The 22,988-nt window shown below is 36.4% G+C and overlaps 1 protein-coding gene and 1 long non-coding RNA gene across 4 annotated transcripts in view; one reads left to right on the top strand and one right to left on the bottom strand.

The window, feature by feature from the left end:
- Positions 1–22,988, top strand: part of DDC (dopa decarboxylase) — a 100,996-nt gene that overhangs the window by 36,676 nt on the left and 41,332 nt on the right. For all 3 annotated transcript variants that reach the window (XM_074283597.1, XM_074283595.1, XM_074283596.1), the window contains 3 exons: positions 1,887–2,021; positions 5,911–6,054; positions 11,960–12,026. In XM_074283597.1, the coding sequence (XP_074139698.1) occupies positions 1,887–2,021; positions 5,911–6,054; positions 11,960–12,026 (346 nt within the window). The remainder of the gene's footprint in view (positions 1–1,886; positions 2,022–5,910; positions 6,055–11,959; positions 12,027–22,988) is intronic.
- LOC141551685 (uncharacterized) overlaps positions 18,109–22,988 on the bottom strand; it is a 39,636-nt gene continuing 34,756 nt past the window's right edge. The window contains exons 3-4 of the long non-coding RNA XR_012484929.1: positions 20,970–21,027; positions 18,109–18,180 (exon numbers count right to left, since the gene is read on the bottom strand). This is a non-coding gene — a long non-coding RNA (uncharacterized LOC141551685). The remainder of the gene's footprint in view (positions 18,181–20,969; positions 21,028–22,988) is intronic.

The raw sequence follows: 22,988 nt of genomic DNA, 5'->3' as shown, positions 1-22,988 counted from the left end.
GGCAGTAATAAAGGCAAACGTATCATTACTGATCTCTTAGCATACAGAATAGCTTTCTCCCTAACTCTCAGAGAAGGGTTTTCAATAATGGAACTCCTCTTCACACACACAAATACACACACACACACACACACACACACACACACACACACACACACACACTTTGATTTTGTTCATTTAATTGTTTGTATTATAAGCCTTTGATATTTTGGTATTGTTGCACTATTGGAAACTTGCTTAGTTGCTTGTGTATCTGTGCAATTTAAGTAATCTCTCTTACTTAAAAAAGAATTTCATTCAGGAAGTTGACAGAATTCAAAGGGAAAATCCATATTAAATTGGTATAATAATCCAAAGCCCTCCATCAGAATTTGCTTAAGAGTTCACTGAGGAAAAAAAAGAGTTCCCTGAGGAACTAGAAAAGGGAAAAGTTACTGGGAGACTTAAAACTTACTAAAAGACTTAAAACAAAGATCTTCAGTGAAAGGGTCACTGTGGCATGGAGGATGAGAATGATTCTCTGGTAATCTACACTGAGGGACATTAATTTGTTCTTCTCCCCCTCTCCCATTATTCCTATATCTTTTCTCCATCTTTTTTATGCTCTACTTACCATTTACTCATTCTTCAATGTTCTTTCAGCAACTAATCTTTCATTTATTTTTTCTTAGTCTTTTTCCTTTTGCCCTTTGTTTTTTGAAATTTGATTTTAAGATAAAAGTTTATTGATTTCATTTCCCTGCTCCTCTTCTCCCAAAATGTACCCAGCATTACATCCTCTATCATCATTCTTCTTTTGAGAATACTAGTGTGTTTCAATCCCTCTCTTCCAATCAAGATTGCTTTTGCATTTAATCTTTCAGTAGGTTTTTTGAATTTTCATATATATATAGTTATAATAATTGTTTTATATTGATCTCCTTTCTCTTTTGGTACTTCTCCTTTTCTTGGACTTTAGGGCCAATGGTTGAGAGTATTCTATGCCCACTTTATTTTTTGGCTCCATGTCTCTCCTGTTAATTGTGTCCCACTCAGAAATAAAGGGACAAAATCTTATAAAACATGAGAACTATCTTATTTATTTAGTAGATATTCTAGTAATATTTTCCTCCTCTATGTTGTCAAGATGATTTGTAGAAGCATAGAGAATACAGGAATTCTCTCACTCCTTACTCCATAAACACCTAAGATTTTGTTTAAAAGTAGATATGATCCCTTGGACATAATGCCAGGAAGATCCGTGTTTAAATGCTATCTCAGACAGTTACTAATGGTGTGATCTTAGGCAACCTTTCTTTTTTTCTAAAGATTTTTTTTTTCAAATTATGCACGGATAATTTGACAACATTGAACTTTACATAGCCTTGTGTTAGATTTTCTTCTCCTTCCCCCCATCTCCTCCCCTAGATGGCAATCAATTCAATATATGTTAAACAAATTAAAATATATGTTAAATCCAATATGTATAAACATATTTATTTGTATAATTCTCTTGCTGCCCAAGAAAAATCAGATCAAAAAAAGAAAGTAAATGAGTAAGAAAATAAAATGCAAGTGAACAACAAAAAGTGAGAATGCTATGTTGTGATCCACACTTAGTGTTCACAATCCTCTCTCTGGGTGCAGATGGTTCTCTTCATCACAAGATCATTGGAACTGGCCTGAATCATCTCACTGTTGGAAAGAGCTACATTCACATTGATGAGGCAAACTCTCTATTTCTCCATTTCCTCATCTTTAGAATGAAGTTGGACTTGATGGCTTCTAAGGCTTCTTTTAGCTCTGAATCTGTGTTCTGTTGGTCATATTCTAGCTTTATCTCCTTCTATTTCTAGTCTCTTCATTTACTACTCTTTTTTTTTTTTTTTTTTTTTTTTTTGATACAGGGAAGTGCCAGTGAAGCTACCTTGGTTACCTTACTTGCTGCTAGAACCAAAGTGATTCGGCAACTACAGGCCAAAACCCCAGGACTGACCGAGGCAGCCATCATGGACAAGCTGGTGGCCTATGCATCTGATCAAGTGAGTGCACCTAGACTGCACCCCTGCCAATAAACACAAGCTTTAATTCTTGGGTTGGAGGGAGAAATAAAACAAAGCAAAACAAAAGGGAAAACAAGACTTCTCACCTGGAGAGACAACCTTTATGTACTGAAAAGGTCATAAGTCTAGAATTGGAGAGGACTTTCAAAGTCATCACTAATTCCTCTATTTTGAAGATGAGAAAACTGAGGTCCAGATGAAGTGACTAGTTTAAATCTGCTTATCCTTCTTTCCTCCCTCCTTTCCTTTCTTTCATCCTTTATTTCTTCCTTTCTTCTTTTATCCTTCTGTCCTTCCATCTTTTTTCCCTTCCTCTCTCCCTCTCTCCCTTCTCACTCCCTTTCTTCCCTCCTCCCTCCCTTCCTTCTTCATTCCTCCCTGCTTCCTCCCTCTCTCCTTTCCTTTCTCCTTCTTTTCCTCCCTCTTTCCTTTCCTCTCTTCCTCCTTTTCTTCCTACCTTTTTTCCCCTCCTTCCTTCTTCCTTGCTTCTTTCCTTCCTTCCTTCCTTCCTTTTCCCCCTGACCATATAATCATCCAAAAACATTAAAACACAAAGTTCTTAGCTAAATAGCTAAAACAGTAACAATTTCAAGGGGGAATTTAATATTTTCCCTCAGAAAGTAAAAAACAGTTGCCAAATATATAATTTATATAATTGGTTAGGACAGAAAACAAAAAGATAGAAAGATTATATTCTTGAAGAAAGAGTAATTTATTCAGATCCACAACCTTGTAGAACTCTGGATGAGAGTCTCTGGTTTATGTATTAAGGTCCTCCCTGCTCTTTGCTACCTGATTAGAAATGGAGAATGACAGCACATGGTGTTTAATGAAGGTCAGGGGATTTTCCTCTGCAAGAAAGCTTTGCCTTAAGCTGTTATTGACCTTTCAAAGTCTATTCATATAGCTCTTGCCTTTCTCTCTGCTTCATACTCAACACCTCTCAGTTTAATAATCCTGAGATAAATCAAAGAGCTTATATGGAAGTGAGAGGACAGTGGCTTAGTGGGAACCAGAGCACTGGTCTGAGTGTGGTTGTGGGAGAGAAAACCTATTGAATTCATTTCATCTTACCTATAAATAGAAGATGTGGGAGAAATTTAGGACTGGAGTAGACTTTTGTCACTTCGTAATTTTTATTGGTATCAGATCACATAAATATTGATATCTTCTAAGAACCAGAGAAAAAATTAGGAATTTCTTTTATTTGTGTTCATGGAAGGGAGTGATATGTTTTGGTGTCAATAAAAAAATGATGCACATTCAGAACAGTATTTGCATAATATATGTCATATGGATAACTATGGATAATGAAATTTATTTAAAAAAAAAAACAACATAGTATAAAACTAACTCCATTTAGGTAGCACTTTCTACATATTGAATATGATTTCGCATAAGATATAGTAAGTTTCATAACAGTTAATTGGATGTGGCAAGATTTTACCCCTTGTAAAACAGGTGGTAGAGCATTGAGTAAAGAAAATTGGCTTTGAAGTCAAGACAACACAGGATCAAAGACCTCCTCCAATATATAATGTCTGTGTCATCCTTTCAGAGTCCCAAATTACTAAGTTTATAAGTTGCACAGGAGAGGCAATTTGATGATGTAGTAGAATTAACTAGAATCAGTTAGCCTTGAGTTCAAATCCAGCCTCAGATACTTTATGATTCTGGGGCAAGTCCCTTAACCTCTGCCTGCCTCAGTTTCCTCATGTATAAGATGAGGGCAATGGTAGTACGTGCCTTCCAGGATTATTGTGAGAATCAAATACAAAAATGTTTTAAATTTAATATTTAACATTCCTTTGCAAGTATCTAAGCATTATATATTCTTCTTGCTGTTGCATATATGCCTAGAGTTTGCTTACTAGAATTTCCCTATGCCAGTGAAATTGGAGGTTGTGTCAAAACAACCCTACAAACAAAAATCTCTCCAAAAAGATGGCACCATCTTACATCTCATACCCCTAGACTATACCTTATTTACCCAGTCACTATAGGTCCCACAGAAAGCACCTTGTTAACTCCTTTGGTTTGAGCTCCCTATTTCAAACTGTACAACCTACTTGGAGTATAGTGCCCCAGCTCTCCCATACTACAAGTTGGGATTACAAGTATAAAAATTCCTTTTTACAAAATGAGGAAATGGAAACTTAGTGATTTGCTTAGGTAGTAAATGGCAAAGCTCAAACTTGAACTTAAGACTTTTGATTTTGAATCCTGGCTTTTTTATAAATAAGCAGTGTCAGTCAAAAGTGATCTGCAAACTGGGAGGGATCAGTCCAGGGGGTATTTATTAGTTGAAAACCTGTGATCTCTTTTTGATAAAATATTTTGAGAACCATATTTCAATATAATTGGTTTCCTTCATGAGTCTACATATTTAATTTTATGCATTTAAAAACATTTTCCTGGGAAAAGTCCATAGGCTTTGCCAGATTGCTAAAGGGTAAATGATGAATAAAAGATTGAAGATCTTTGAAGTCTAACCTCTTCATTGTACAAATTAGAAGAGTGAAATACCTTTATATAAATATATATATACATATATATAAATGTATATAAATAAAATATAAAATTACTTTATTCAACAAACTTAAATCTAAATGACTTCTGACTCAACTTTCAAAAATCAAATCCATCTTCTGAAGAGGATCATAATAGAGTGGGAAGATCCCTGATTTGGATTATGATTCTGCCACCTAAAAGCTGGGCAAGCCACTGAACATCTGTAAAATGAAGTATTTGGAACAAATGGCCTCCAGTGCTTCTTCTAGCATGCTGATCCTTCAAATGTGTCATTTTGGAAGATTTTCAAAAGATCTTATTGAAGAGTCTGAAGGCAATTTCAAATGAGGTCTAGAGTTATAGAGTGTAAAGAGTCCTGAATGTGAAATTGGACAACAGGGTTCGAATTTTAGCTTTGCCACTTATTTTGTATGATAGTGAGCACGTCACTGAACTCTCTGAGCCTCTAATCTCTTATCTATGAAATTAAAGAGTTGACTAGATACAAATTATTCTATCCCTGTTAGCTTTAAACCTATGATCCTCTAAATGTTGTGACTTGTGTTTCCCATCTCTTTGCATAGATCTCCCTCATTCAATTAAATTCAATAAACTTTTATTAAGCATCTGCTTATGATATACTAGCCACTGTGCTGAGGGCTTGGCAAAAGATAGTCTCCCTCCTGAAGGAACTTCTTGAAATATTCCCTTTCCTCATCTGTGCTTCTTAGAATTCCTAGTTTCCTTCCATTCAGCTTTTTCTGATGGACATTTCCTATCCCCAATATTATTTTATTTACTTTACAAATATTTTGTATTTATTTGTTTTCCCTCTGACTAGAATGTAAGTTCCTTGAAGACAGGGACAAATTTGTTTTTGTCTTTGTGTCTGTCCTCTGTGCTAGCATAGTGCCTGCAGATTCTTGATGTTCAGTTATGTCCAACTCTTTATGATCCCAATTGGAGTTATCTTTGACAACTTTCTCCAACTCATTTTGCAGATGAGAAAACTGAGGCAAACAGAATTAATGACTTATCCAGGTAGCTAGTGAGTATCGGAGGTCTGGAGAAGAGTAAACACTTAATAAATGCTTGAATGAATAAGGAATTGAAAGCAATATATAACATGGAAAAACTCAATACAATTGAACCATCCTTGAAGATAGAGATGTTCCCAGAGTACAGGAAGGAATAACTATTTTAATATTCAAAATAAATGGTTGGTATTCTTTACAGTTGGGAACTTGTTAGAATTGTGCATTTAGAGATAGACACATCCTGTTGTCAGCTGTTAACTTAATCATATTTGAAAAGAGATCTCACCTATCATAAATCGAATTTAACATTTTCATTCTAGTCTCACTCATCAGTGGAAAGAGCTGGATTAATTGGTGGTGTGAAGTTAAAATTGATCCCTTCAGATGACAAATTTTCTCTACGAGGGTCAGCCCTACAGAAGATGCTGGATGAAGACAAAGCCGCCGGCCTCATCCCATTCTTTGTAAGTTATAATATAGATGAGATATGTATTTAGTCAGTTGTTGGCATAGAATCTTATTGTCTTTGTGAATTAAAATGAATTTCTGGGTCCCTATTAGTAAAGTGCTTTTCCAGATGACTCATAGTGGTGTGAGGACAATTCACAAGCAAAGGATATACAATCCAATATGGAAGGGTTTTAGTCATGAGCTCAATTGCACACTGTATATCTGGTATCTGAGCACTAGCTGAGCTAAGATCAGAGAAGCTCAGAGCTAGGTTAGCCAAAGGGTAATTTTTTTTTCTTTCTTTCTCTCCTTCCTTCCTTCTTTCCATTTTCTTTCTTTCTTCCTTCCTTTCTGCCTTCTTTCTCTCTTCTTTCTCTTTTGTTTCTTTTCCCTTTGTTTCTTCCTTCCTTTCTTCTTTCTTTCCTTACTTTCTTTCTTTTCTTTCTGTTTTCCTTTTTTATGTGTTTCAAAGACAGCCTACTAGAAATTGCAGACTGTATTGGTGGAGAGAAGCATTATGACATTCTTAAAGTATTGAATTGTAAATTGTGACATTGTAAGTTGTGCATTTTAAGTTAATTTGGGGGGAAAAGTATGGCTAGATAGCAGTTATATTTGGGAGTTTTAATGCTCAGTTCAATGAGACAAAAACGAAATAAATCTTATGATTATATTGTAGAAAGAGACATTAGAGGTACATTTATTCCAATCTTTTTAGTTTATAAATGAGGAAACTGAGGCCCTGGGAAATTAAATGATTTGGCTAATTACATAGGTAGTAAGTATTAAAGGGAGGATTCAAATTTAGCTTCTGAGAGTATCTTTTTGTTTTGTGAATGTCTTCATTTGTCATAGAGAATGAAGTCAAAACTTTAAAACTTGAAAGCAAAATTTTGTAAACTTTAAGATACTATGTATATAAAGTTGGTTATTCTAATTTCTTGATCTGGATTATAATTTCATCTGTGTGGGAAACTCTCAGAGTGAAAGCTTTTTTCAATCAAGGTACATCACCAATTTGTCTGTAATATTACAATCTGAGTCACTCAGTGATTATTCTGCTAGTTTTTATCCTGACTCCAAGGACCAACAACTGTCCATCATTGTTGTTATGAATGAAAACAAGGAATCAGTACTAGAGGAGAGCAGGAAAAGGGAGTGGGAAAGGAGAGAGACGAAGACAGAGAAACAGAGAGAGACAGAGACACAGAGAGACAAAGAGACAGAGACAGAAAAAGACAGAACAACAGTGAGGGGATTCAGAGAAAGAGGCAGAGACAGAACATGAGTTAATGTTGAAGAATAGGATGTAGATAACCAAGGTATGAATTGATGATTCCAGGAATACATGTAAGCAAAAATTGACAGGTAGGAATAAGCAGAATGTGTTCAGAAGACAAGGAATAGACTAGGTTAGATAGTTTGATGCCCTATTATGAAGGATCTTGTTTGACAATGTAAGAAATATGGATTCAGTAAGTACTAATGAGCCATTGAAGGTTTTAAGTTTGATATGATCAGAATCACATTGAGGAAGACTGATCTGGATGCAGTGTTCTGCCTGGAGCAGAGGAGGAACACTTCAAGACCCTAGAAACATATGTAATTTTGCTGGTGAAAACTCCTTCTGTTGTGCAGATCAGTAACTTTTCTGCATCATAGCATATGTAGAGTTTCCAAGGGCAAATCCAGAGGTTAAGTAATATGCCCATGGTCTCACAGCATGGGTCAGAGGCTTGTCTTGAAGCCTGTCCTTGTATCCACACCATTGGACCTTATCACATATAAATTTTAATTATACTCTTCTAATTCTTGCTGTACAAAGAAAAGTTCAAACTTATGCTTTAGATGACAGGGTTACAAAGAGGGCCTTCATTTTATTTTCATACTTTTTGTTTCTGTAGCTTTGAAATGAACCATCTGTTCAGTTTGATCTAATGCAGGATTAAGGTCTTTTGTTTATATACATTAAATATGTCAGCTAAAGGGAAGCTTTAGATCTAATGATTCTTATGACTTGTCTCTAAAATAAAAAGGGTGCATCCTATCTTGGATATGGAGACTGAAAAGATTCACATTTCTACCACTGCATTCAGATTTCAGTATCCTTCACAGAGACACTCATAAATAATTTCACTCCCAATAGATTGTTTTCATTTTCATTTTCTCTTCCCTTCCTTCCTTCCTTCCTTCCTTCCTTCCTTCCTTCCTTCCTTCCTTCCTTCCTTCCTTCCTTCTATTCTTCCTTCCTTCTATCCATCCTTCCTTCTATCCATCCTTCCTTCTATACATCCTTCCTTCCTTCTATCCATCCTTCCTTCATTCTATCCATCCTTCTATCCATCCTTTCTTCCTTCTATCCATCCTTCCTTCTATCCATCCTTCCTTCTATCCATCCTTCCTTCCTTCCTTCTATCCATCCTTCCTTCATTCTATCCATCCTTCTATCCATCCTTTCTTCCTTCTTTCCTTCCTTCCTTCTTTCCTCCTTCCTTTCTTCCTCCCTCCCCCCCTTCCATTCTTTCTTATTCTTGGTGCCTAGCACAATGCTAGTAGCATAATAAACCTTAAGAAAGTCAGCTAAGGCACAGTGAATAGAGTTCTGGGTCTGAAATTAGCAAGATTCATTTTCCTGATTTCAAATCTGGTTTCAAATACTTATTAGCTATGGGATTCTGGTCAAGTAATTTAACCTGTTTGCCTCAGTTTCTCCATTTGTAAAATGAGTCAGAGAAGAAGATGGCATACCACTCCAGAATTCCAAGAAAATCCCAAATGGAGTCGTGAAAAGTCAGACATGATATGAATGACACAAATGTCTTAATAAATATTTGATTAGTTGATGGATTAAAAGTAACATTCTAATTATTGATGAATAAAGAAAGATTTTCAATTCTTTTAGAAGAAGTCAAAGAAGCCATTTTTAAAAATCTCTTCCCTGGAGAACAGACTAGAAAGTTTTTACTAGTGTAAGGTAGCAACAAGGAGACAATCACAGCTAGGTGACAGATCTGTGTTTCATGTAAATGTAGTTTCTAAACTCATAAACCAAAGTTTGCTGAGTCACCAGAGCTCCCTAAAACAAATTCACTTCTCTAGCATAGGAGTTGACAGGAAGCCATCCAGAACTCCAGCTCTGGTTCTGGGATCTGTGCCCTAAAGATATTTGCCCCATTTTTCTTTTGTTACCCTTCTGGCTTATCAACAGTGAGACCAGGGAAGGAGGTTAGGTGTTCTAATACTTAAGGGAAAGAAAAAATCCAATTCCTGCAAAACATTTTACTTATCAAAATCGCTTTCTTTCCTCTGGCCTGGAAGGCTGGAGATGGAGAGGTGATGGGGAGGAGACATTCAGACTAAGCCAGGGAGCAGCCTAGGGGTAAAGTTGGCTAGAAATCCTTTCTCTCTCAGAAGAAAGCCTTTGGGCTGTTTTTAGCTGTCAGATCCATTTCTGATATGCAACTTCTCTTCCCTCCCCACCCCTTCCCAAATGTGATTATGCTTCTGTAATATGGGCTGTAAATTAGGTTAAATTCATTGTGTGGTGCTGAGGCAGGGTAATCAGAGCCCCGGGAGAGCAGGTGCTGTTGCTTTAAAGTGGTTTCTGGGAATTAGGACAAGCGGCTTTGTGGCTCAGACTCTTTTAGAAAAGATATTTTAAAATGTGTTGAAACAAAGTAAAGCCATTTTGTCACATAGGCAGCTCCTTAGATGAAATTTGGATCTGAGTTAATTGCACTCTCAGGTTGCAAAAACTGAAATTGGGGGTGTTGATAAATGACCACCAGGGGGTACTGTGGTGCAATGTTGAAGTTTTAAATTGGCTCTTGCTAAAAGTTAATCCTTATGAGAGAGACTGTAGGAGTCTTAAAGTCTTTGAGCATCCTGGGCCCCTCTGGTTGGCTGGTGAAACATGAGGACCTCGTCTCAGAATAATGTTTTAAATTTCTAAAATACATAGGATTGCAAAGAAAGTCAAGTACCTTGAAATATAGTTGTTCTCAGAATGTTTTAAATTTATAAAACACATAAGATTACAAAATCAATTACCTTGAAATATAGTTATTCAAATATAATTTAAAAAAGAAAAACTGTGTTAGATTCTAGGCTTCTAAAACTTTTTCCACTAGTGACAGCCTGAGAAATTTTTACACTATCTTAGGTATATAAGTATATAAAATGGATATAGAAATCAAATATTTATTGATAATAAATCATAATCTCACATCCCCCACATTCAGTTATGAGATCCTATATGGGAATGTGAAACACAGTTTTAAGAATCTGAATGTTGGGGCTATGATCTGAATCTAGCAGAGGAGACAGAGAAGAAGTCAGATAGGTGGGAGAACAAGGGAAAAGTAGTGTCCTGAAAATCTAGAGAATTGAGAGTATCATGGAGGACAGAGTGACCAATAGCATCAAAGTCTACACAAAAATCAAGAATTGAGAAAAAGCTATTGATTTGGACAATTAAGAGATCATCTGACACTTTGGAGAAAGCATTTTTAGTGAAATGATGAGGTCTGAATACATATTGTAAGAAGTTAAGAATAGGGTGAAAGGAAAAACAAGTGGAGTATATGACTTTTCAAGGAGTTTAATCACAAAAGAGGAAAAGAGTGATAATAATTAGCTGGAACGTAAGGATTTTGTTTTTTACAGGATGGGGAAGACATGACCATGTTTATAGGCAATGGGGAATGAACCAGAAGACAGATTGAAAGTTAGTGATGTAATAGGGATGATAAAAGGAGCAATCTATTGGAAGAGATGGAAAGGAATGTAATCCCTTGAGCAGGTAGAAGGGTTAGTTGTCCTTAATAAGGAATAAGGCCATCTTATCATATGAGACAGAGGAGAAGGAGGCAGAAGGAATATGAGTGATATGAGATTGGGAAGTGGGGAAAAGAAGGAATTCATGGAGAATGACCTCATTTTTTTCTGTAAAATATGAAGCAAGATTTTAAGCTGAGGGGAAGAGTGGTAGAGAATCATAAGAAGTTTGAGAGGGGATGAAAAGATTTGGAAGACTCTTTGTAGAGAGTGAGTTGATTTGAAAGTTTAATAGAGTTAACACAGAGGTGGGATTTTCAGAATCTCTGCCATGTAAAGGGTATATGAAAATGTTCATCAGTGAGTGAAGGGTGCTGATTCTTTTTTCCAAAGGAGGTTGGAAATAAGGATGGAGACAAGTATAGTATGAAATGGGAAGAACACAGTCAGATGGGAGGTTGTTTCACTAGTTCTCTTCCTGCAAAAGATTCCAAAGAGTACCAGAGAACTCAAGAATAGTAATTTCCCTCTCAAATCCCACCATATATTTGAAGTGCAAGTTAAGGGAATAACCTAAGAATAACCTATTGTCCTAAGCTCTTGGGATGTTCAGGATGCCCAATATAATTCAGTAAACATTTGCAGCAGCATTGCCAGTGGACAGCTCTCTGAGGAGCAGACTTGCTAATATAGAACATAGAGCACTTGAAAGCTGCTGTACTCCAGAAATGCTTTTTATCATTTTTATGGCAAACACAAGCTACAATGAGTAAAATGGAGTTTCTCATGGGCTAAAAAGAATCATTGAAGTTTCTATGCAATTAAACTACAAGAAGAAGCAATTCCAATGATCTGCTAGATCTTTTCTACTAGCATTAATATGGTTCTCTCCCCCTACTTTTATGCTTAACAATTTATAATCTCATGTGCTTTTCTTCCTCATTCCTTAGCCCATTTAAATTCCTTTAGTTCAGAGTGTAATCTTGTTTTGTTCACCTAGCTTTAGTTCCAGGTATACACTAGATGCTCAATGTTTTTGAATTGTATTAGATTGGAAACAATAATAATCTTTTAAAAAATTTTCCTTAAGGAAAGGGAGAAAAAGAGATTCTAAATTTTGTGCTTTTTGTTTTTACTTCTTAGATGGTTGCTACACTTGGAACTACTTCTTGCTGTTCATTTGACAATCTATTAGAACTGGGTCCTATTTGTAAGTATTTATCCAATTCTTCCTCATGCTTCTGAAAATGTTTATTTATTGGGTAGAATAACATTACTATTTTTAGCTCCAATTTTTTGCCTCCTTCTTAAGAAACTTCTTAAGTGATTTCAATATTGTTCTGAAATTTAAAAGTATACATATATATACAGGTATATACATGTATACATATATGTACAGATAAATAAATATATACTGTGTATATATAAATACATACATTGGATATGTGTGCATATAAACACAAATGTATTATTTATAATTGTGTATAATATATACATAAATATATATATGAAAATGTGTATGTGAATTGTCCACTGTGCTCAAAGTCTTGTGCTAGGCACTAAAGATAGAAAAATTTTTTTAAAAGGCAGCATTCCTACCCTCAGAAAACTTAAATTGTATTAGAAATAGTATAGCCATCATTGTATTTTTCCTATTTTTTTTCCTGAAATAATTGGGGTTAAGTGACTTGCCCAAGGTCACACAGCTAGGAAATGTTAAGTGCCTGAGGCTGAATTTGAACTCAGGTCCTCCTGATTTCAGGGCCAGCACCCTATCTACTGCATCATCTGGCTGCCCCCATTGTATCTGTTTCTTTCTTTCTTTTCTTTTTTCCCCCCCCTGAGGCTGGGGTTAAGTGACTTGTCCAGGGTCACACAGCTAGGAAGTGTTAAGTGTCTGAGGCCACATTTGAACTCTGGTCCTCCTGAATTCAAGGCTGGTGCTCTAACCACTACACCACCTATCTGACCCTGTATCTGTTTCTAATGTGGTCTTTTGGTAGCTTTCTTGTTTTTTCAACATAAACAGTAAAGGAACAATGGAGGTCAAAGAGTTCAGCATTGAAGATAATTGGCTGAGCTAGCATTGACCTTTGTATTATTTATGAAGAAAGAATTTGGTGCTTTAATAGTGTGCCAAGATTACTAGAAAATGCTTACTCTGCTGAAGAGAAAAAAAAATATTTCTTAGGGTTTAAAAATAAATAGCATGTTCACAAATTGATAATTCTTCAGTGCATTGAGCCAGTTATGGGAGCCAGGCTCAGTCCCTCTCTACCTCTTGAAGTCCCTTTTCTTGTTTAGCCCTAGTCTGGGAGCTGCCCCACAAGTATCTTCTAATGGATACTTCTGCTACCTCTTCCTCTTCTTTTTTGAGTCTCTTCTTTCTTTTAGGGTAAGATTGCAGGTGTCTCTTACCCCCATTAACTATAGATTTTCTACTTCCTACAAATAGAGATATTTAGATATTTTAAAGTTATAACTTTAGAAAAAATGTAAGTTGTGTGTGCATGTGCCTATGTTTGTGTTTGTGTAAATATAAAATGACAGATTTAAAAGGGTAAATTTTAGAAATTACAAGCCTTTTTTTTTTTTTTTTTTTTTTTTTTTTTAACCATTTCATACTAGTCCTGAATCACTGGATATAATTGAAAAGATGGCAGCTTTGAAGTCAGGTGACCTGATTTCAAAGCCCAGCTCTGCTACTTATTACCTGTATATATAATAATATATACTTTAAGGTAATAAAACTTTATTTCTTTAAGGATAGTCTTCAGACTTTTTGCCTATTCAGATTGACCTTCCCTCTCAAAGACTCCAGAATCTCTTAGATTTTTCAATCTGTGGACAAAATATCTTTCCTTTCCCTTAGTATAGCCAATTGAAAAATCAGGTGACTCTGTACTTCTAAAATTTCATTTTGGACCTGAGCTGCTTGCTGGAAACCCCAGACACCATGGAAATATCTTTATGGATGGAGAACATTCTTCTAGAGTGGGCCAAGTCCAGCCTCCAGTGAAGGCCAAGAAACTGTGGTTCATAGTGTGGACAAAGCCCAATTTGGCACTAACTTTGAGGAGCTATCACTAGGAAAGACAGGGACGTGAAACTTTTCCTAGACAACCTGTATCTGGCCAGTCTGTTGGGGTAGACAGAATGTTAAATACACAACAGTTGTCTACTTGTTAAGATGAGACCACCCAAAAGGTCTTTCTCAATGCTCCCAACCTTCCTACCCTATCTAACCAGGAGAATGGGATTCTCTCACATCAGAATTTGATTCTATGCATCTACACAGTTTTAAGGCAAGGAGCCGGTGGAGGGGATCGACAGAGGTGATCACTTATGGAATTTCCTATTAAAAGATGCCATTAATCAGTCCCCTCTTCCCCCTCCCCTTACTTCTGTACATTTTGGATTGCTGTTCTTGCTGTTGTTTTTCCCAGAAACAAGGGTAGGTTTGAGGTGACCCATTTCCATTCACACTCACTCCACCCCCCATGTGACTGGCAGCATTCACTTGGGAAAACAGCTGGCTGGGGCGGAGGGTCCCTGGTCACAGAATGGAGTGAGACTAACTGGCCCAAATCGGGATCGAAGCACAACTTTGCCCTCATTAGCAGAGAACTCGAATCAAGTGCAGTAAACAACCCAAGCTCTTCATTTCAGTCAAATGCTGGGCTGGTCTCCCAAAGGAACTGAATGTCCTGGCTCCCAGCCTGCTTATGTAACTCCCTGCAGCTATCATATTCAGAGATTGCCCGAGGGCTCCAGTGGGACTGGGTCCACCAGGCCCCTCTTGTGACCTCTGCACAGGTGTTCCAGTCTCACTTCATGAGACATCTGCCAGCTTGAAAGAACCACTGGGGTCAGATCAAGTCCAGGACATCACTTTGATGTCGCATTTAATTACTTTTAAATGCTTTCTTGTGTGTGGTTACAAACTGATTGTAATTTTTTGGCATCATAAAGGGATGTCCATTGTAGAGACACACTGATAGATAGCAGGGTATGCTGGGAAAAAAACTTTTTTTTTTTTTAAGTTGGAGAAGCTGAGTTTGAATCCCTGCCCTGTCCCTCGTTACTCTCTGTGGATAGTCTTAATTTTGAACAAGTAATTTTACCTCTCTTTCGTGACCCAATCTCTTTCCCTGAAAAAAAAGAAGGGGTATTGTTTCCAAAAATGAGGTGGTCTCCAAAGTCTCTCTCAGCTCTAAATCCATGATCTGAGAAAGTTTCATTGATCTGGTCTCAGTTCTCTCTTCCTTAAAATGAGGGCAGATGAGTTAATAACCTCTGAGGTATTCTTCAGCTCCAGTTCCAAACCTTTGTTCCTATGATTTGTCATCAGACAATTCTAAACTCTGTTTATCTATTGCAGAAAGTTTTAAAGTGAGTGTTGTTTTGGCTAAAATATTGAATAAGCACTCATTGCTTAGTATTTTCCAAGTTAATATAGCCACTTTTTTATTGTCCAGAGCTGATGTCCCACAGTGTTAGGCTAAAAACAAATTATATTTATGTGGCTCTCTGTCTGACAAAAGATTTTAATGTGCACAGACTCATTTAGTTCCTGAAGAGACCCTGTTGAGGCAGATGATTCCAAGCATTAGCATTTTACAGGTGTGCAAAGTGAGATTCTTCATCAACATGACTTGTTCAGGGTTTATAGGGAATAAGCAATAGAGCTAGTTTTCAAATCCAGATCATCTGATTTCAAATCCCATGCTTTTCTCCCACTACCTCTTCCTCTCAGTGAAAAGCTGTTCTGATTAAATGTGATGATTCACTTTTACATACAGAGGACAAATTTGAACATAGTTTTCTGAAAATTGCTGTTTTAGAAATTGTTTCATTTAAAATTTGATGTTCTTCAGAGACCTTTTCAATTGGTTTGCATAAACAAGTTAATTTCCTGGCAGTTCCAAGTCATAAAAAGATTACACATAAGAAAAAATGGATGGCTGAAATCAAATTTGACGCATATTTTGAGAGTAGCTCAAAAAAGGGAAGGTCAGTGTTGATCCTATAAGGACAGCAAATTGCAGAAAACTGGATGTGGAAGAAGGCAGGAAGAGAACAGGTCATTTTTGAGGAAGGACAAAGAAGCTGGTGGCTGAGGCTGTTCCAAAGGTCAGAACCATTTAATCAGTCCAATGAAGGATGAATGTAATTCCTGAAAGTCAGAGGCAGGTCATGGATAGAAACCACATAGGAAAGCTGGAATTAGCACATAAGTGAGTAATGAGGGTCAAGTTAGCAGGAGATGCAGACCACTGTTATTCAAGCATAATGAATTAAGTGGATTTTAAATATTGAAGAAGATAACTGGCCTGAAATTGTCACAGGCAATCTGAACAGGAGGGCAAGAATATTCAGTTATGGAGGCTCAGAACCCAAACAAGAATCTAGAATGACAACATCCATATTAGGCTACGTCACTTCCAAGTCTTTCCCAAGATCCTCTCTCTCTCTAACAGAAATTCTTAGTCATTTCTATGATATGGACCCCGTTGTCAGTTTAGTAAAGCCTATAGACTTTCTTTGAATAATATTTTAAAGGAATAATATTTTAAATAAAATACTGAGAATTATAAAGGAAACCAATTATATTGAAATAATAAAAATATTAAAACAATAATATTATATACCTCAGAGAATAAAAGAGCTTTAGTAGAAGTAGAAAACAGATCTGAAAATGGGCTTTCCCAATTAAACTACTCCCAGCATAAGTGTGGCAAAATATCTTCCAGTTTTGTGAATATTTGTTGTTATTCAGTCATTTTCAGTCATGTCCAACTCTTTATGACCCCATTCACAGTTTCTTGGCAAAGATACTGGAGAGGTTTGACATTTCCTTCTCCAGTTCATTTTACATATAAGGAAAATGAGACAAGTTACAGGGTCACATGACTAGTAAGAATCTAATACAGATTTGAGCTTAAGAAGATAAGTATTTCTAACTCCAGATCTGACATTTTATCTGTTATACCACCTAGCTACTTTGTGAATATAGCAGAGGACAGATAGCTTATTCAAATGAAGTCTGAAATTATTCCTGGGATGACCTTACCCCAAACTCAACTCTCTCTAGATCATCATATATTACCCTAAAATAGAACTCTGGGGAAAATCTCTCAAGCAAAGTTTTAGGTATTGTATTTTCAGAGAAAGATGTAACATGGGGCACTGCTTTTTAAAAAGAAAAAAAAAGTACTCAATGTAATAAAAAATAATATTTTTATAGAATTTACTATATGCTGGACACCATGCTAAGTGCTTTATCTGATCTTCATAACAACCTTAGAAAATAGGTGCTACTATCATATCCATTTTACTGATGAGGAAACTGAGGCAAACAGTGATTAAGTGGTTTACCTAGGATCACACAGCTAGTAAGTGTTTGAGGCTAGATATGAAATCTCCAGTCAAGTGTCCATTGTATCACCTAGTTAATATATACAAATTAATTATCAGGTATACAACAATGATTTACTCTATAGCAAAAAATACATGAAGAATTCATGAATACACATTAATATATACTTAAAATATAAATCAATAGCCCCTCATAATTTTTATGTCCCTAAAAAGTAAAGGCATTTTGATTGATAAACAGATATTTATTCTCTCACTTCAGATCTCTGTTGTTTAAAGAAGCTCACAAATTCCAGATAGATATCCTTGTCAGCCAGACTATGACTTGGACTTCCTTAGTCCTTTCAAAAAATGGCTTCCACTAGACAATGCTGTTCTTCTCCTTTGAGAATCATGCTATTGTGAGAATCCCCCTCTCACAGACAGCCATTACTGAATCAGAAGCCCAGAAACTCTCAAATTTACCAATTTGTTCCTAATGCTAGAAACGTATATCTCTTGGAATCATTGGTTGCTGGTCAGAAATCTATGTTCAAGAAAAAACACAAAAGGAAAAGAGACTCAGGTATGGGAGCAAGCACCTTGCTTTATTATTCTGTGGACCAACATTGTCATAGTGGCGAAGGGGAGAAAAAAATTGCTCCCATTTTTATTGGAAGTTTAGGATAGAAAAGGTAAAGTTTGAAAGTTACTCTCTCAAAAGAGGGATAGAGCTTTTCTGTTTATGCCTTTACTGACCAGATGTTCTAGAGAAAATTATCTTTCATTTATCTCTTTCCATAGGTCCCAAGAGACCAGTTGAGAGTTGATTTACTATTTCTATCCTTTAATAAATGATAAGAGGACATACCCAGCTCTATGGGAAGTGTTGCAGTCTACATTTCTTTCATTTGTTTTAGCTTATTTTTGTTGATGCCTTTTGTTTTTGCAAAAAAAAAATGTTTCTGGTTATATTTTTGTTCCATCTCCTTCACTGTGAGCCATCCCTTGAAACAAAGAAATAAAAAAGAAAAGTACTTCAGTAAAACTAACCAACAAGACAATATTACAATGAAAGATAACACTTTCTCAGTTCTTCTCTAGGTCTAAGCCTTGTCATTACTTTTTTAATAGTTTTTATTTACCAGATATATGGGTAATTTTACAACATTAACAATTGCCAAACCTTTTGTTCTAATTTTTCCCCTCTTCCCCTCACCCCAGATGGCAGGTTGACCAATACATGTTAAATATGTTAGAGTATAATTTAAATACATGACCAAACAGTTGTTTTGCTGTACAAAAGAATCAGACTTTGAAATAGTGTACAATTAGCCTGTGAAGGAAATCAAAAATGCAGGCGGACAAAATTAGAGGGATAGAGAATTCTATGTAGTAGTTCATAATCATTTCCTAGAGTTGTTTCACTGGGTGTAGCTGGTTCAGTTCATTGCTGTTCTATTGGAACTGATTTGGTTCATCTCATTGTTGAAAATGGCCTCATCCATCAGAATTGGTCATCATATAGTATTGTTGATGTGTACAAAGATTTCCTGGTCCTGCTCATTTTACTCAGCATCAGTTCATGTAAGTCTCTCCAGACCTTTCTGAAATCATTCTGTTGGTCATTTCTTATAGAACAATAATATTCCATAATATTCATATACCACAATTTATTCAGCCAATCTTCAATTGATGGGCATCCATGTAGTTTCCAGTTTCTGGCCACCACAAAGAGGACTGCCACAAACTTTCTTGCACATACAGGTCCCTTTCCCTTCTTTAAGATCTCTTTGGGATACAAACCCAGTAGCAACACTGCTGGGTCAAAGGGTATACACAGTTTGATAACTTTTTGAGCATAGTTCCAAATTGCTCTCCAGAATGGCTGGATGTATTCACAGTTCCACCAACAATGTATCAGTGTCCCTGTTTTCCCACATCCCCTCCAATATTCTTCATTACCTTTCCCTGTCATTCTAGCCAATCTGACAGGTGTGTACTGGTATCTCATAGTTGTCTTAATTTGCATTTCTCTGATTAATAATGATTTGGAGTATCTTTTCATATGACTAGAAATAGTTTCAATTTCTTTATCCGAGAATTGTCTGTTCATATCCTTTGCTGGTCATTATTGTTTTACAGAATTGAATTTTGTTTTTTTGCTTGTTCTTTTGATTTACATTATGTTGTGATTATGTCTATTATTTCCCTGTTTCTGCTTACTTCTCTTAGTAGATATCCGATGGATGTGTCCAGTGTTAGGCTTAACTACCTATCAAGTACAACTATTATATGACATTGTAAGGTGAGACAGTGCTTTAAACTCACCCCACCAGCTTACAAAAGAAGCTCAAAAAGCTTTGAGAGAAGTTGAATGGCTTTATCCAATATGGTTGAAAGAGTTATCAAAATCCCTTGGAAATATCAGTTTTTGCTACAAAAGAGGCACCAACAGCAGTCCTTCATCAAGGAGACAGTGTGATAGAGTGGGTGAACCTCCCAGCACAACTAGAACAAAATCTTACTCCTTACCCAGTGCTTGTGGCTAGAATTTTATTAAAGGCCATTAAGCAAGAAGTACAATTATCTGGAATAAGACTTGACAAGATATATACCTTTTATACTAATGCACAAATTAATGTATGCTGTGAAACTATCCTAGAGTAACAAATTTTATTGTCCACATCTTCAAACTTTACACACGAGTCTCCATTAAAGGTAACCTATTACATAAATGCTGATGGATTTTTGGAGAAAAGGTTTCTAAGGTTCCTCTTAAAGGACCAACTATCTTTACAGATGCATCCAAACATATTTATGCTGTATACCCTCGTGACTTAACTATAAATAGAGTAGTCAGAGCTGATTTTCAGTCTACTCAGCAGAATGAATTGTATGCCATCATTCTAGCTCTTACTTATCTGGGAGACATAAATATGATATCTTATTTGGCCTATTCAGTAGGTGTGGTACAAAGAATTTCCATAGCCCAAATAAAATTTGTAGCTTCTAATATATAATCAGCTCTTTAAGGAATTTCAAGAGTAAGTAAGGAAGCATCCAGGTAAGATTTATATCTTGCATGTCTTCTCTCATAGTGGACTTCCAGGTCCTATTTTTGATGGAAATTCAAAGGCAGATAGCTTTCTAACCCATGTTAGCCAATACTCCTTTATTTCAGGCAGCCCAAGAATCTCATTCTAAATATCATCAGGCTGCTCAAGCTTTACATTTACATTTTGGAATAACAAGAGCAGAAGCTAAGAGCATAGTAAAAGCCCATACAGCTTTCATTCCTTTCCACATTCCTACACTCCCCCCAGGGAAGAACCTGTTTCAAGTAAAAGAAAAGAAAGTGGGAGATGCAGAGTGCAGCAGATAGTGGGGGAACTCTGAGTGATGTACCAGACCCTTCAGCCTAGAGGAAATCTGCTAAAAATATCTGGTTTAGCTCCCCATTTTTCCCATTGAAATTTCTCACCTCCCTAACTGAGAAGTCAGGGAAGGCTTAACCAACTGTGTTCTACTTGAAGCAAGGATACAGCAAGGTGCTTATAGTTAAGCACTTACTCAGTGATAATATAATGGTTCTCTAGTGTCACATACTTAGTGTGATATAATGATGTAATCACTCTAGTTGGCATATACTTAGCGTGATGTAATGATATAATCAGATTGAGGGCTGAGAGGACTGGAGACAAGAGCTCAAGCTGGATCTCAGACACAGACTCAGACACAGAGGAGATATAGAAGATGAAGACAATAAAAGAGATCCTCCTGGTGGCTTTCCTACCTTCATCACTCCTCCACCTAAGACCAAGGCTCATCCAGAGATCCTCCAGAGAGCTAGTCTGGACATTACAAATAAAAAGAAGAAAAGTACTTCAATAAAACCAACCAACAATACAATATTACAATGAAAGAACACACTTTTCAGTTCTTCTCCAGGTCTAAGCTTGGTCATTATCATTTTATAGAATTGAGTTTCATTTTTTTGCTCGTTCTTTCTATTTACATTATGTAGTTATTATGTCTATTAATTCCCCCCTCTGCTTAGTACCAGTTCATGTAAGTATTCCCATACTCCTCCAAATTCTTAGCCTCTTAGTTTTCCTGGCTTCTTTCAAGACTTCTCCAATCTGTTTACTCTCCCCCACTATAACTATTGCTTTCCTTCCAAGATTAGCTTTGCATACATAGTTATTTATATGATGTCTCCTCATTAGAATGAGTTCCTGAAGGGTAAGGACAGCAGTTTTTGCAGATGTAGCACTTAACCCAATGCTAAATAAGTGTCTGTTGCTTTCTTATAGTGTAGTAATAAGCTATTACTTTCAAGTACTAAAACTTATTTAGCCCGTGCCTAATCAATGATTAGATGATCCATTCTACCTTTAATCTAACTACAGGGTTTATTATTAGCATACAAACCACCAGCAGAAAACACACAGCAGAAAGGAAACAAAGAAACATGTGTTCCTACTTCACTACCACCCTTGGTTCTCAGTCTTGGTCTATTTCTGAGAAATGAAGTTGTGCACACAACCACAACTAGGAAATTGACTCTCTCCAGACTAGAAACTGTAGCCAGAGGGGTCTGTGGTTTTATATTGAAGTAGACTGAGAGAGCTGGATTCATTGCCTAAAGTATTCTCAGGGAAACAGACCCCAGGAGCCTTGAGATATACCAGTCTGGAGTCAGTAAGATTGTTTTTCCACCTGCAAGTCCCTCTTCCTCCCTATTGAGGGAAGGACCCTGACCTACTGGCACAATAGAATTCAAGATAGATTGTAGCTTGTTGGTGTATAATTATGAACTGACTTGTGTGGTAGAAGCAACAGCTGCTATTAGGATACAGGGAATAGAAATCCCCATAGACTGGAATGATAATGGAGGAAGTGGGATTTGAGTTGGATTTTGAAAATTAGATAGGATTTAAATGTGGACATTTGTGAAGGTATTTCAGGGAGGGAAAGGCTTTCCAAGTGGGTGAAAGAGCATTCTACAATTTTAACCTCAACAAGCATTTATTAAGTGGTTACTTATTATGTATCGAGCACAGTATTAAAGTATAGAGACACTCAAAACAAAAACAAAATTCTTGCCATCAAGGAACTTCTGTCCTATTTTGGCAAACAGTAGGCAAGAATGAATGTGATATATAGAGAGGGAAACTATCATGACCAGAACAGAGAGATCATGTTGCTGAAACAAGCTTGGGGAGTTAAGATGAAACTAGATTATCATGAGTCTTGAATACTATTCTTATTGAAGAATTTGGGCTTGATATAAGTAACAAGAGGCCGTTAAAGACTTTTGAATAGAGGAATAACATGATGAAAGATACTTTAGAAACTTATTAGCAAATATTAATTGCATGTCTATTCTATGGAGTAATAACTAAAGAACATTCCTAGAGTCAGAATGGTAAAAGGAGGTAAGCATTTCTATAGAGCTAGAAGGTTTGCAAAGTGCTTTGTGTGTGCTCCATTTGATTCTCACAAGAACAATGTAAGGTAGATAGACACCCATTTCACAGATGAGGAAACTGAAGCTGAGACAGGCTGAGTAACTCCCATAGCTAGTGTCTAAAGCAAGTTTGAATTCAGGGCTTCCTAAATCCAAATCTTGCAGACTATATACCATGTGGCTACTCAGAAGATCTAGCTCTTAATTCTCATTCTCTTATATAATGTTTTGGCAAGCACTTTGCAAAACTTATTTCCTCCTTTGTTAATCATGGTGATAATACATGCTCTGCTTATCTTATAGAGTTAATATCAAAGTCAAATGAGATATAATGCATATGAA

The sequence above is a fragment of the Sminthopsis crassicaudata genome, chromosome 1, assembly GCF_048593235.1.
Source record: "Sminthopsis crassicaudata isolate SCR6 chromosome 1, ASM4859323v1, whole genome shotgun sequence".
Lineage (NCBI taxonomy): Eukaryota > Metazoa > Chordata > Mammalia > Dasyuromorphia > Dasyuridae > Sminthopsis > Sminthopsis crassicaudata.
This window is presented reverse-complemented; position numbering and strand designations above follow the sequence as displayed.